Here is a 14,614-nt window from a genome sequence, read left to right as displayed (position 1 = left end):
AGTAACAATGCTTTAAAATACTTATGCTTGGTATTTTAGAATGGGCTGTTCCCTGCATGTGCTCTGCTCTCCCTTCCTCCAATTGTTCCTGTTAGCTGTGCTCTTCTATGGGCTGGCCATGGCACTTGGAAATTAATATGCTGTCATGCTGTGAACTGAATTCACACCTTATAGGGCTGTGTTTACTGGGCCTGCTGGATCAGTGCCCACTTCCTTCCTCTGTTCCTCCTCACTCCAGGACTGTAAGGGACCAGCATGGAGCCAAAGACCCTGCAAACATCATTACCCTGTAATAATGCCCAGAGGACCTGCAAGGGCTGCGTAATCAACAGCATCTGTGGGTGGGGTATGTGCTAAGGAGAAAGAGCCTGTCAGAGAAAGCTGAGTTGCTCTTAGATGGGAGTGAAAAAAAATTACAACAGCTTTCAGGCATATAAAGCCTTCCTTCCAGGTCAAGGACCAGAGAAGGCCTTATGCCTGCTTCCTCATTGGAGGCAACTGTGGCCCTAGGATTTGTGTGTGAAGAGGGAGAGCTCCTTCCTTGGACCTCCTGTGGCCAAATGGGGATGTACCAGCACTGCTGGGGAGTTCCTGGAAGCTTCGGTTTTTTGAGACTGTGACCCCCACATCATCTGTGTGCTTGAGTGGGGGGGGTTGCTCTGGTGGGTGTAGTTACACCCTCACTGGCCTTGGCAGAGCACAAATTGGAACCTTAGAATGTTCCAGCTGGTGTAAAGCTCAGGAGACAGAGCTGGTGCTAGGTACAGTGTGGTGCTGTGCTGAGGGGAAGGTGAAAACAGTTAATAATCTACCCTCAGCTTATCATTGAGGGCTGGTGGAAGGCACAGGCTTGGTGGAGCTGCTTTGTACAGGCCAAGGCTTATCAGCTGTGCAGTGTCCCCAGCAGCCCCTGGCAATGCTGGTGCAGCTGAAGGACAGGCTTGATGGGTCTAGTGCAGCCCCACAACCTCAGACACTGTGGCTCCACAATGCAGAGCAGTATAGCTGAGCTGGCTGTTGGTCAGGTAAGGGCTCAAATATGTTTCCTGCAACATGCTCCAGGCACAATTCAGCCTGGGAAAAAGGCATTTTTTCAAGTGCAGGGGAGTCAAGCTCTAACAAATCTCAGCTAAGCCCTGGTGTCTGCTCCCCTCAGTAAGGCACCAGGGCTTCCTGTCAGCAGGAGGGAAGACAGATGAGAGTTACTGGAAGAATAAGTGACTGAAGGCTGAGCACAGGATTGGTGGTGCTTTGCATGGCTCTTGCATGACATCCAAGCTCGCTGGGGTAGTGTAAACTAACCTTTTGTTTTGCATCAGGCTGGTGATTACAGCTCTTGCTGTATCTTTCCCCCCTCCTTTTTTTTTTTTTCTCCAATAGCATTCAGTCTACAACAGTAGCTATTCTACTCCAGCACATAAGCAGGCAGTAATGGCTGAGGGTTGCCTACAGAGCCACAGTAAGGCACCTGGGGTTGTGAGACAGGACACAACAGAAACTGAGGCCACAGATATGCTGTGATTTCAGTTGAGCCTGTGGTGGAGCTGCTGTGTCTGTAGTCAGCATCTAGATGGGCAAGGTGACAATTGTAGCTGGAACAGAAACAGAAATGCAGCCATTGCACTTGTAGAGCATCAGGGTGCCTAAAAACTGGCCCTGAAGAACTAAGGCTCCACCCCTTGCCTGGATCCCGAGCCTCAGAGAGAACTTGGGTCTGGGTGCCATGGCTTTTTCTTCCATTGGACTGCACTATGAAAAAGTCAGATTAAGCAGTTTATTAACATTTAAAATACTGTACAGTGTGTAAACCAAATATCCCCCTCCCCACAACAACCCAGTGCTCTCAGCGGATACTCTGGTGAATAATACTGCTTTTGGCACTGTTTGCTTTCTCTTTCTCCTTCTTCTTTATGGGGTCCATCTCAAAACAGCGCCAGAGCCGCAGTGTTTCATCAGCAGCTGCTGAGGCCACTGTTGTACCATCAGGGCTCATGGTCAGGTTCAAGATTCTGGCAGTATGACCTGAGGAGGAATGTGCAGTCAGGGCTGAGCTGATCAGCACATGCCCATTTACTTCTGTATGCTCCCATGAGCCCTGCCAGCTTGCATAGCTGTCCCCCCACTGGCTGTGGCAGCATGATTTCAGACCCCAAGCATACACTTGGAGCAATGGCATTTATTCCACAGCCCATGGACACGCCTTACTCCTAGCAGCCTGCCCCTGGATCTCATCCTGTATCATTGATGCTGCAGACACAAACCAAAGAGTGCAGCTGCCTTGAAACTCTAACAGCTCCTCCTTGCCCAGGCCCTCTGTCTACCTACCTTGCAGCTCTGCAACCTTGGTCATTGTTGGATACTTCCATATTACCAGCTGATTCTGTGCAAAGCCATGGCCTGAAATGAACTCCTTGTAGTTTGTTGACCACAGGATAGAACAGACCTGAGAAGAGGCAGTAACACAGGTAAGACAAGCTGCTTGTGCTGATGCTCACCTCCCAGAGGTGCGCATGGTTCCCTCCTTTCTCATGCCCCTGGGCCTGGGGAGCCAGCAGCTCTGTGTAGGTGTGCTGCCAGAAGGTGTTTGGGTCCAAGATGATGTTCATGTCTCACCTGGGAGTGGGCATCAACACTACTGAGGCAGGCGCCAGAACACACGTTCCAGATGCGGATATGTCTGTCACTAGTGCCACCTCCAGTGGCCAGAACATTCATCTGCCATGGACACCATGCCACAGCCTGAGAGAGAAGAGTTATTTTAAGACATGCAAGAGGCAACCTGCACCCAAGCCAGTGCTGCATGTCTGCCTGGCACACAGGTACCCGTCTGTGGCGACTCTGTGCTCACCTTAACAGCACCCTGGTGCTGAGTGAAGGTCTGTACAGGAGCAAAGTCACCACCCCCACCTTGGGTGCACGGCCAGACGTTCACCAGATTGTCATTGCCACCGCTGGCCAGGTAGCGGCCATCTGGAGACCATTTGAGTCCACACACCTCCTGTGTGTGGCCAGCAAGGGTGGCCACATGATGCTCAGCCACTCGGACATCATGGTGATGGATGTGGCCAGTTCGTGCCCCACTGCAGAGAGAAAAGAAGGCTTGCAGGGTGAGGCTGACAAATTTTCACCCAAATCCATTTTTGTTGTTGTAAGATGGCTGTACCTGCCACTGGATTTCAACCAGTGTAACCAGCAACACTGGTCTGTTAGTGTGAGTGAAACACCCACACAAGCTCTTTACAACTTCAGCACAAAATGCAACACAGAAGAGAGGCCTTCTCCTCATAGTCCCAACAGATAAGGCTGAGTAAGAATCACAAGCCAGGACAGAAATTTCTCTGGGTCATTCCCAACCCACACCATGCATAGATTGAGGGATAGGAATTTGCAACAACTGGACACTGCCCTTGACCCACTCCTTTACCTGGAGAGGATGTAGCTGTTCCAGCTGAGGGTTCCCACACGGGCACAATGGCTGGTCATGTTTCGAAGACGTTTCTGCTGCTGAATATCCCATAGCTAGAGAGGTAAAGCAAAATGTTATCCAGAGGGAACATAGTCCTGTTGCTATGTCCTAGGAGCCTCACTGCACAAGCTCTGGCATTCAGCCTTGTCAGTAAGGGAACAGAGAAAATGTGTATCTTATGACTATAGTGCAGAAGGTAACACCACTTAGCAGAAAATTCCCAAACCAAACCCTGCCTTAGATCTGCACTTGGCCAGGACAGTTCCACCCCACACCAGGGAAGACAAGTCAGGCACATGGCATCCTTCCTCTGCCAGCCAGGCTTTTGTCCCCCATAGTTCTGTCAATCCCTAGAAAAAACACTTCTAGTTTTATTCCTGCATTCACCTGGACCTCAGCACTACTTGTGCCAACAGCAAGGTAGTTTCCTTCTTTAATCCATGACAAGGAGGAAATGTAAACATCTGGTTGCTCCATCTGCAGCAGCTGGATAATCTCCCCAGAAGCGTGATTCCACAGATAAACAGAGTTGTCCAGAGCCACTGCCAGGAAGTTCTGGGAGCTCCAGTCTATGAGATTCAGATCTGTAATTTGAAAGAGCAATGCAGGTCACACACCATGCTTACCTAGACAGCCCTGCCCTTCACCCATGCTGATGCAGCATGCATGTGTGCACATGTGCACGCACACATGTACAAGTAAGGGGCAGCCTTTTGGGTGACACTGTGCCCAGCTGGTGGGGTCAGGTACCCTGCTCCAAGTCATCTACACAGTGCCCTAGACCACTGCTCCTGTAAGGCTACCCAGGGACACTTCAGAAGTGGGCTGTACTAGCCTGGGTGCATAAAATAATACAAACAGCCCAGTTACACTGTCCTAGGAACAGTAGTCCAGTGCAGAACATTCTGGATGCCCAGCACTGAACCATGCAGCCTACTTACAGTAGTCATTGCGGATCTCTGGTGCATCCAGGATCCGGTCTGGCATTGAGGGAATGTATCTGCTATTCTTTCTGCTAGATCCAGGTGTCATTTTCTGACTGTAGAGCACTTTCAGGTTGTTCTGATAGCCTGTGTGTAGAGGAACGGGTTTGTTAACCTGAGTTCGTTTCCTCCCAGCTGAGTGCTGCTCATCCCACTAGGAATCCCTTGGAGTGAAAATAAAGTCCAAAGAGATGCACTCATAAGAGTGCAGTGTGCTAACAACACTGGCAGTATGAACTGCTAAACCAGGGTGAGTCACAATTTCTTCATTCATGGAAACAAATTTAACACACTCTTGAATTTTTGTATTCCATTATCTTTAGTGACAGTTAAGCGAGAAAGTGCACAGCAGAGTTTGATGTTCTTACAGACCTCATGAAGGTTTGCAACCTGCAGTACAGGTGAGCAACTGGCAGTAATTGAAACTTTCCTAAATAAATTCACTGTAACTGTAATGCCCTCTCTCAACCTCAGGAACCCTAAGAAAGGAGACTGGTATGTATAGATCTCAGAAACCAGTTGATTTCTCCTGTGACCACACACAGAGCCTGTGTGTTGCTGTTCCCCTGACCAGATCTCCCCTGCTGATTCAGATCACACAGACCCTGTATCAATACCTTCTGGAGCGTTCTGTGGTTTTCCACTGAGGCGGAGGATCTTTGCCTCTTCTACATCAAAACCATTCAGATTCACTGCCCAGGCTTTCTGCTGCTCCTACAGAAACAAATCACTCTCAGTGCAATGCATTTAAAACAACTTCCACACTGCAGTTAAAACAGATACTTAAGCCCCCTTAGAATCAGGAGGTGTTCAGCTGTGCAGCAAGGGTCAGCCACAGACAATCAAGTCAAAGCAGCTTTTCCTAAGACTTTCACATATTGTCCTGCTCACATTTTCATACAATGGGAAATTCAGTGTCATTGCCAGTGGGAAAAGCCACTGCCACAAGTGACCAAATGCTTCATAAACAGATTTCAGAACACAGTGTAAAACATTCCAGAAGCGTTCCCTGTGTAGACATTGTCCTAGAATAGCTACCACCAGCAGTTTCACTTTGCATAGGCTCACAGCTTTGTGGTTTTGTTGCCTGCTATATTATAAAGCCTCACTAGTCAAAAGCTAAATTTTGCTACCAGAAGCAGCATGGGCTAGAGTGCATGGCAGTCTCTACAGTTTCAATCTCATCCTAGGCTCCTGAAGCCCAGAGTTGCAAGTAGCGATGGCTGGGGTCTGTGAGTCCCCTGTGTCCACTTGACTGACCCTATAGTTTACTTCTCTGTAAAGGGGCAGGACAGATTAGGTGTTTGATAGTGGTTGTTCAAATAATTGTAACTTAGCAACATGCTCACCTTCTTGGTAGGGGATTCCTCAGCAGGGTCATTCTCTTTGGTTAGGAGGAAATTTGCCATCTCCATCTGCATAGTGCTGCGGTTGGGAATGTAGCGATCCCCCCCAGCCTTTGAGGGGGTACTTTGAATTTTGGATGCAGATTTACCTGCATTCGCATATGAAAAAACTGTGTTATAGCTATTTAACAATCTGTATTAGAGCTTTCACGAGAGTAAAGCCAGCACTCTTCCACATCACACCCACCAGACAAGTTCTAGACAAGCAGGACTCTGAGATCACATGCCACCCAGTCCCAACTATCTTATATTTACCCCCCTGCCACCAAGATCTGGTTAGGGACTGTCAGGAGACAACTCCTTGGGTGTCGTGCAATAATCCCAGTGTGCACAGATGAGGGGAGGATACAAAAACACTGTTACGGGATGTGAAGTGTCAGCTGACTGTCCCGCCCACACTTGTCCCAACTTGTAGCTGTGCCAGCAAGGCTCAGCTGGGGGATCAGCAGTTCACCAGCTCCAGTGCTCAGAGCTCTGCCCCTCATGCTGGGAAGGAGGAGCCCACCTCCTGCTGCCTGCCCAGCAAGCCCTGGGGCAGCGAGGCCAGAGCCTCACGGCTACAGACAAGCGGCCTGGGCGAGGCTCCCGCGCTCAACCTCAGCCGCTGGCGGCCTGCGCTCACCGGGTGTCTTGGACGGCGTCTTGCTGGAGCTGTGCGAGCGATTAGCTGGCTTCATGGGCGACACGCCGATGGGGCTGGGCCCGGGGTCGCTCTCCTTGGCCTTGCGCTGCCATCGCGCAGGCGGCGCGTTCGGGATCGGCGTGTCCAGCTTCAGCAGCCCGTGCAGGTCCGCCTCGAACAGGAACTGCGCCATGGTCCTGCGGGCGGGCGCCGTCAGCCGTGCCCACCGGCCGGGCCGCAGCCTGCTCCGACAGGCCCCGCCGGCCTCCCACCACCGCTCCTTCCAAACCCCCCGGCCGTTCCTCGGGGCCGTCCCCGCCACCGGACAACCCCCGCTCTCCCAACCGCTCCTCGGGGCACGGTCCGTCTGCCGAAACGCCCTCCCTCCGCTCCCCGGGAGTCCTTTCTCTCAGCCGACACCCCTTTCCGCCGCTCTTCGGAACCCTCTCCGCTAAGCAACATTCTCCCTTCCCCTCGTTCGCCTCACCGCAGCCTGCCCGCTCTTGACTGCGCCCCAAAGCTGCCCCCACGGCTCTCTCACCTCCGCCGCGCCGCCGCCGCTCGCCCGCCCCGCCTGCGCCGCAGCATTTTAAACGGCGCGCGGACGGGGCCCCGGTTGGGCGCTTCAAACCCAACGGCCGCGCGCTGCCAGGCGACGGCCGCGCGACGCAAAGCGATTGGCTGAGCCGCGGGGCGGGGCGGGGCGCTCGCCGCGTGCCGCTAGGGGGCGGGATCGGGGGCGGAGTTCCTGACGGGGCGGGGCGATCCGGGCCGGGGCCGGGGCGGCGAAGGAGGGCCCAGGCGGGTGCTTGAGTGGGGATACGCGTTTATGGCGGGGTGGGGGCGATCGCAGCTCCCCGCGGCTCCCAGCCGCTCATGAGCAGGTAGGACTGGTTGGCGATGTCGGTGCTGGACAGGCGGCCCGCAGCGCGCTCCGTCGGCGGGCCCGCCTCTCGCCGCGGGCCGGGCAGCACCTCCAGCAGGCAGGGCAGGACGGCCTCCTCCGGCGGCTGCTTGTCGAAGGCGCTGGCCTGGGGGACACGGGGTGGAGGCGGTAGGGGCTGCCCTTCGAGCTGCCTCCGGCGGGAGCTGAGCCCTGCCCCAGCCGCTCACCTGGCCGTGCTTGCCGCTCTCCTGGAGGAAGTTGCCCAGAGCACGGTGCAGGTCAGGAACAGGCGGCCAGAGTTTCTGCTTCACGTTGCTGAGTACGGGGGAAGGGGCATCGAAGGTACCCTCAGCCTTGGGGTGCCGAGATGCCCCGTGCAAGGTGCCCAGGCTCGGTGTTGGACCCCCCAGCCTGCCCCCTGCAGCCCTTTACCTGTAGAGGGAGGGGAAGGTGCACCGCAGCCCCAGGAGCACTGCTGAGAAGAGCAGCGGCACCACCGTAACACTGGGGATGAGCCAGCCTGCATCGGAGGAGGAACGCTGGAACTGTAGCCCTTCCCAGACCCGCCTCTGTCACCCTCTTCCCGGTGCTCCCACCCCATTTCCAGCACTCTCCGTCTCCTCCAGTCAGCCGTGCGGCTCCTCTGGCCGCAGCCTCGAGCCCTGCCCCAAACCTTACCCACATCAGCCACGGCATCAACCACAACAGGTTTGGACCAGGCGCTCCAGCTGCCCTGGTACCACGGCCCGCTGGGCTGGGCCCGCACCTGGGCATGGTAGCGGGAGCCTGGCCGCAGGTCCAGGACTTCTTTCCTAGCTGCTCGTGGAACCTGCAGGACCTGCGGGGCAGAGCCGAGCAGGAGGCATGGCTGCTGTGGCGTGACCAGGGCACCAAGGGGCGAGTCCCGTTGTGCCTGACCCCGTGCCTGCCGTGTGTCAGCAGCGGAGGTGAGCAGGGTCGCTCAGGGTGTCCTGGCCAGCCTTACCTTCCAGTCATGGCTGTTCTCCATGGCATAGCGGATCTGGTAGTGCAGCTGCTCTGCCAGCAGCTCCAGGGGCGGCAGCCACTGCAGGCTCAGCCGGCCCTGTGACACTGTTGCCTGCACAAGCTGTGGGGCATCTGTGAGCACTGTTGGTGTTGGAGACAGGAATGTGTCGCTCCTGTGAAAGGGGACATGGGGCACTGTGTCCCCTGTGAGCCAGGCAGGGGCTGTGTTGGCACTGGGACTCACCAGCCTGGTGCAGCCAGAAGGGCTCCTTGAAGTAGCTGAGTGTGGGCAGCTTGTGGGTCCGGGTGACATTCACGAGGACAGAGATGGCACTGCCAGCCTGGGGCTGGAAGGTGCAGGCGTGGGTGCCCTGTACCCCCCTGCTCACTTCCTCACACTGTTGCCATGCATTTTCCCTGTGGGAGGAGTGGGGAGCCAGTAAGTCCCACCAAAACATACCCACAGCCAGCATTCTTCCTGCACTTGCCCAGAAAAGCTACTGCTGCTTGTAGCTGGAGGTGCAATGTGGCCAGGAGAGGTGGTAAGGAGGTATGAGATTGATGGTGGTGGGGCAGGACAGGGCAGGGCATGGGCAAGGGGCCCAGTGTGGGATATTGGGACACAGCAGGAGCAGTGGTCTCTGGGATGTGCCTGTCTGAGTGCCATATGCCTGCCATGCCCCTTACCTTGTGCCAGCCCCGCTCGGAGGTGGCCGGTAGAAGAGCTGGTGGGAGCTGTGGGGCTCTGCAGGGTCCCAGCTCCACTCGCAGCGCACGTGCCGCAGGTCAGGGGTACTGCAGCACAGCCCGATGTCTCCTGGGCAGGCGAGAGCCAGGGTAGGGAGGGGGCTGCTTCCCCTCAGCCCCCCAAAACTTTGGTGCTGCTCCTCGCCTACAACAGGACCCCCATCCCGTGCAGCCCCAGGCGTGGATGCCTCCCTGCTGCTCCTGCCAGCAGCCCTGCAGAGGGGATGGCTGCTCACCAGAGGAATGGGGTGTCTCTGCAGCCACTGCGTGTGACCAGGGCCCCCAGACGCCGTCCATGGAGGTACCGTCGGGCTTGCTGCGCACCTGGATGTGGTACCTCACCCCTGGCTGCAGGTCCCGGAGCACCACCCAGGTTTTGGCCTGGACCAGCCTCTGTAGGAGAGGGGCCAAGCTGAGGAGCAACTGCAGGCCCCAAAGTCCCCTGCTCATCCCTGACCCCTCTATGTACCTGCCCCACTGCTGGGGGGGGTGCCTCAGGCCTGGGTGTGTGGGTGCTGACAGTTGACTGGATGGAGGGGTCCCCAGGGTGCTGCCCACCAGGATTCAATGTGGTGCTGCAGGGCATCCCTGGGGAGCTGGCAGGGCAGCACTGCACCTCGTAGAGGAAGAAGTTCAGGAAGTCAGCGAGAGGTGGCTGCCACGACACGCAGAGCTGCCCAGCAGACCCAGCCCAGCGGGCCGTGATGTTCACTGGGGGAGCAATGAGACCTGCAAGTAACATGCCAGGGTGTTTGCCCTCCTGCAGCAGCCCTGGTCTGAGCAATGCTCCTGCTGGGGGGCACACTGAAGTTGCCCCAAGGCTGCCTCTGTGCCCAGCATGCTCAGGCTCAGGGTGTTGCCAGACCCCGTGGTGGGCAGAAGATCAAGGGGGCCAGATCTGGGGACTGTCCTGTTGTCACAGAGTATTGCCCAGTCAGAGGGACTCACCCACTGCATCCACACTGAGCTCCCTCCAATACTTTGTCTGGTTTGTGGTGGCATCCAGGACCCGGAGGTGGAGCTGGGTGAAGAGGCGCACATGCTGGCTGGGGAAGACGCAGACATGTCGCTTCCCGCCAGCCCCACGGTGCCACGTGGAGACCATGCACACTCTGGGCACATCCCTGAGGAATGGAGAGCAGGGTCTTGCAGCACCTCACACCTCCTGCCTCACGCCAAGCTTGATGAGAGGGAATGTGGGACACAGCACTGAGACCTCAGTGTCACCAGCTCCTTTCCTGTGCCACCATCCACTGCAGGGCACCATCCCCATGGGACTGAAGGACAGCCAAGGCCCCAGCCCTGCTGCAGGGTGTGCAGTGGCTGCTGTGTAGCTTCTGTGGGCTCTCCATCTCTCCTTGTAGCTTGAAGCCCTTGGGGTGGCCCAGACACCCTGAACCTGCTGCTCTCTGTCCAGCAAGGAGGAAGCTGGGCTGTATCCCCATCATCTCCTACCTGCTGTACCAGTAGTAGAAGTGGCACATCCCAGTTGTTGTCTCCTCCTCATCCCAGAAGCAGGTGAGGTCCTCGAAGGAGCGGGAGAAACAGAGGATGTCCTCAGTCACGCCTGCTAGCAGTGCAGCATCTGGGAGGAGTGTATGAAGGAGCCCCTGGGCACAAACCCGTCCCCATCTCACCTGTTTCCACCTGCCCCATGCCCACTGGCATGCAGGGCAGCCTGAGCATGGCTGTGGCACCAGTGCCCTCCACCAGCTTGGCACACTGGGGAGGGACACGGCACCCATGCTGGCTGCTGGCTTGCACCGGGGTCCTGGCTGGTGCAGGGCTCCCCCCGGCCCCACCACGCCCCCCTCCTCAGTACACGAGGTCCTTGAGGACAAACAAACATCCCGAAATAGCCCTGCGGTCAGGGGGAGCTCAGGGCCCAGCGATCAGGGGGAAGCACCCCTGCCCTGCTCATGCCGGAAGGGGCGCGGAAGTGAGATAAGGAGGAGCAGCACCCCAGGGAGAGGGAAAGGGCCTGGGGGCTGTGTGGGGGCATCTGAGCAGGGGGAGATGCCCAAACCCCTGCCCAGGGACTGCCCTGGGTGCATGTTCGTCCCCTTCAGTAAGCTGTGCTCCCTGTTGTTATGTGGACAAACAGGAGCATCACACACTGCAGGATCTCCATCCTCTGCTGACATATGGGTGTCTGCCCCTGTTGTCGTGGAAGAGGGAACAGCCCCAGGATGCAGATATGTGATGCACAGGTCTTGCTGCTCCCAGCACTGTTTCAGCAGTGCATTGTCCTTTACTCCCTCTGCCCCAGTACCTGCTCCACCCCTCTTCCTCCTCTTCTTCCTACTGACATTTTCTGCCTTCCCCAGGGGCTGCCCCCAGCTTTGGAACCCCACGCTGCCAATGTTTGCTGCATTTGCTGAGTGTTTCCATTCTTTGCTACACACCCACTGCACGGCCAAATGAGCCCACCCTGGGCAAAGAAATAAGTCACAGTTCCCAAATGTTCTCACCACCTTCTTATTGTCCTTCTGCTCACCCTGTCCCTTCTCTTGGCCTGACCCCCCCACCCTGTTCCTCATTTCCTAGTCCTGTGTTGCATTCTTCCCCATGCCCATTGGCCCATCTCCACCATAGCCCCCCACCTGTTCTTCTCTTTTTGCTCTCCATTACCCCACCCCACGCCTCATGCTGGCTCCATGACCTCACCCAGCTCTGAACACCAGATGAAGTGGCCAGGTCCCAGCAGCTCAGTGGCACAGGGACCCATGGCATAAGTGGCAGGCCACCCTGGTCCTGTGGGCTATTAGAGCACCTTTGTGAGCGCAGCCCAATTCTTAGGAAGGACAGCTGCCCAGCTCTGCAGCCCACACCAGCCATGCTTGGGCAGTGCTGCCGAGCCAGCGGAGGGCTCAAGGCACGATGATTTTGCAGAGGCTGTGGGCAGAGAGAGGATGAGTCCAACCCTGACTCTTGTCCCACTGCTCCTGTGAGGGTGACTCAAAATATGCTCCCAAGTCTGTCCTGGCCAGAGATCTGGGGTGGGGCTGGAGAGACAAGCAGGAGATCAACAGGGTTTTATTCAGTTAATGCTTTTTATGGTGTTACAGAAAGTTCTAAAGGGGCTAAAGAGATGCTCAAAGAATGCATGGAGAAGCCTGAAATGAGACAAAGCTGGGGAGTGGGTCTGGCAGGTGCAGTGAGCCAGACTGGGGCCAGCTATCAGCTAAGATGTCCAGCAGGACAGTAAGATCATGGCAAGGCTGGTGTAGGAGCACTGGGGTTAGCCTGGAAGTGCCACTGCATTGCCCGTGGTGCAAAGCCGTGCTGTCGGATGTTGAGTCTTGCTCAAACCCTCATCATGTCATAAATCTCAGAACTTCTGATGAGTGAGGAGCCCCTCTACTACCTGAGCAGGACTGGGAGCGCTAGGCTGCCATCCTCAGAGGGAACCCATGGGCAGACAAGCTCTGCTAGCAGAGAGCATGGGTGTTCCTTGACTCCAAGCATGTCAGGGTGTCCCACAGGTGAGAAGGGCACGCCATTGCTCTCCGTGAACACCCCCTGCACACCCTGCTGGAATGCTCTCTTCCCAATCCTGTAGATTTTGGCTGCTGTGGGGTGCTCACTCTCCACACCTGGCATTCTAGCTCCTCTCTGGCCCATCCTTTGGGGGAGAAAATAGCCCCAAGGACCTACCTTGGGACGTCACTGGCTCGGGGGCTGACGGTGGGCTGCGGAGGCTGAGCAGGACGGCAGGGAGCAGCGAGAGCTGCCAGCCCTGGCACAGGCAGGCTGCCATCCTGCAGCCTGTGTGCCAGAGCCACACGTGCTGCACTCAGCCCTTCCCGGTGTCCTGGCAGCTGCTGCGGCTCCTCCAGGCGATACCTTTATCTGGGAAGTGGTGGCTGTGCAGCTCAGGAAGCCTGACTGGGGGCTCCCCCTGCCCCATCACCAGCACTTCCCTGTGCCTGAAACCACAATGCCACAGCCCCTCTGCCGCCGGCCGCAGTGCCAAGAGAGACTGCTCCTATCAGATAGGCGGCATGTCCTGCCCTTGTGGCTACTGGCATGCTGGGAGGATAGGAAGAAAAACAACCCTCGAGAAACTGGGGAGGCCCCTGTGTGGGGCAGGGCAGGCTGTTGGGGCTGCTGCCACACGGGAGCACGGGATATGGCACAGCTGATCTGCCTCCATCGTGTCCTGTGCTGCCTGGCACTGGTGTGCTCCAGGTGTGCTCTGCCAGCGCCACTGTCCCCTTGGCTGTGCTGGGAGCACAGCTGCAGGCACAGGGACAGAACCCACACAGATGCTGGTGGTGGTGATGTAGGAGCAGGGCCACCACAGTGAGGTCCCACAGTCATGGTCAATCTCATGCCAGTCCACTGTTTCTGGTGGCTGGAGGATCTCCCATCCTGCCAGGGCACAGCACTATTGCACAGCCTGTGGGCACCATGCACAAGGAGTCATTTGCACACGTGTCCCCTGTGCACCAAGGCCAGGTTTGCTTCTTCAAGCCCAACAACTGAGGACAGCACCAGAAGTACTGAGGGGAGACAGGAGCAGCCAGCTCCAACTTGCCACAGACAAATATTGTCAAAAAAACCAGAAAGACCTAGATGTGAGCAGGACTGGTGATGCTGCCAAAGACACTGTTCCCAGTTGGGAGCAGAGGGGGTGCAGAGGCAGTGGCACATGTTGGTGTCACAAACAGTGGCTCTGTTTGTGAGGGCCACTCCCCATCACTGATTCACTGGGGACCTCAGGGATAGGGCAGAGAGGCTGCTCACTAACAGCTGCAGTTGACACCAAAGAGCACTGGAGGCCAGAATAGAAAATCAGAATGGTATTGACAGGGTTCAGAGACCTTCTGGGGATAAAAGACTCTTGCCCAGGACAATGCAAATGCCCCTGTCTCCAGCAGGGATACCACGCTCTGCAGGAGTCATTCTTGTTTCTCATGGGACTGCAGAAGACAGATGGACAGAGAGCTGGATGGCATGTCCAGGGCTGAGCAAGCTGAAGCCAGGAGAAATGAAGCCCAGCCACTCTCAGGGTAACAGACAGCAGCAGTGCAGGTGAGGGACCAAAGCCTGGGACAGGAGCTTCTCCAGGAGGGTCAGTGTAGAGCCCAGGCAACCCTTTAGGGATGTGAGGATCACCCTGGCAGCACACATTTGAGCAGGTTGGTCAAACATAGCCAGCACTTTGCCAGATGGGTGAAATTACCTGATGGATCAGCACAGTGCTGCAAGGTGCCAACTGGCCAGGGTGGGAAGGGTGTGGTTGCACAGCTCCACAGGACCCAGCTGGAGGAGCAGGGCCATCCCTTTAAAGAGCAGCCAGCTGAGGGGAAGCTGCAGGAACAATTTTCAAGCATGCAAGAGGCAGCTGTGCATAGGAAGGACGTAGTTTGTGTTCCATATCCCTTTGGGCACACGACCAGGTCTTAAATTGTGTGTGGGAAAATGTCCCGGTTGTATCCTAAGAAAACCCATCTCCATGGCATGATGAGACCTGGGACTTGTCTGGGAATGCTGGGACATTCCTGGAGATTA

General features: G+C 56.4%; 2 protein-coding genes across 2 annotated transcripts; both read right to left on the bottom strand.

Moving 5' to 3' along the window:
- Positions 1 to 1,760: 1,760 nt before the first annotated feature.
- CDC20 (cell division cycle 20) lies at positions 1,761 to 7,152 on the bottom strand. Its single transcript, XM_079314517.1, has 11 exons — positions 7,019 to 7,152; positions 6,478 to 6,674; positions 5,799 to 5,944; positions 5,067 to 5,163; positions 4,408 to 4,536; positions 3,854 to 4,050; positions 3,425 to 3,519; positions 2,849 to 3,080; positions 2,614 to 2,739; positions 2,326 to 2,443; positions 1,761 to 2,022 (listed from the first exon to the last, which is right to left on the bottom strand). Exons 1-11 carry the CDS (start codon positions 7,063 to 7,065, stop codon positions 1,844 to 1,846), a joined length of 1,563 nt encoding a protein of 520 aa, XP_079170643.1. The 5' UTR covers positions 7,066 to 7,152; the 3' UTR covers positions 1,761 to 1,843.
- A 152-nt stretch (positions 7,153 to 7,304) lies between these two features.
- On the bottom strand, positions 7,305 to 14,368 carry MPL (MPL proto-oncogene, thrombopoietin receptor; the record flags this gene model as incomplete). Its single annotated transcript, XM_079314516.1, has 12 exons — positions 12,755 to 14,368; positions 10,553 to 10,682; positions 10,046 to 10,221; positions 9,567 to 9,826; positions 9,334 to 9,490; positions 9,038 to 9,167; positions 8,595 to 8,767; positions 8,349 to 8,491; positions 8,042 to 8,201; positions 7,796 to 7,883; positions 7,591 to 7,678; positions 7,305 to 7,508 (listed from the first exon to the last, which is right to left on the bottom strand). The coding sequence occupies exons 1-12, from the start codon at positions 12,855 to 12,857 to the stop codon at positions 7,305 to 7,307; spliced, it is 1,812 nt and encodes a 603-aa protein (XP_079170642.1). The 5' UTR covers positions 12,858 to 14,368.
- Between the last annotated feature and the right edge of the window lie 246 nt (positions 14,369 to 14,614).

This window comes from Erithacus rubecula (genome assembly GCF_903797595.1).
Source record: "Erithacus rubecula genome assembly, chromosome: 10".
Taxonomy (NCBI): Eukaryota; Metazoa; Chordata; class Aves; order Passeriformes; family Muscicapidae; genus Erithacus; species Erithacus rubecula.
Note: the sequence above shows the minus strand (reverse complement) of the source record. Positions and strands in the feature narration are given on the sequence as shown.

Bases quoted from the DNA above. Each gene is read 5' to 3' on its own strand.
- CDC20 (XM_079314517.1), bottom strand. From the start codon at position 7,065: ATGCTGCGGCGCAGGCGGGGCGGGCGAGCGGCGGCGGCGCGGCGGAG. The intron at 5,945-6,477 runs GTGAGCGCAGGC...ATGCGAATGCAG, and splicing joins GACGCCGTCCAAGACACCCG to GTAAATCTGCATCCAAAATT. The intron at 4,537-5,066 runs GTATTGATACAG...CTCTACACACAG, and splicing joins ACCACAGAACGCTCCAGAAG to GCTATCAGAACAACCTGAAA.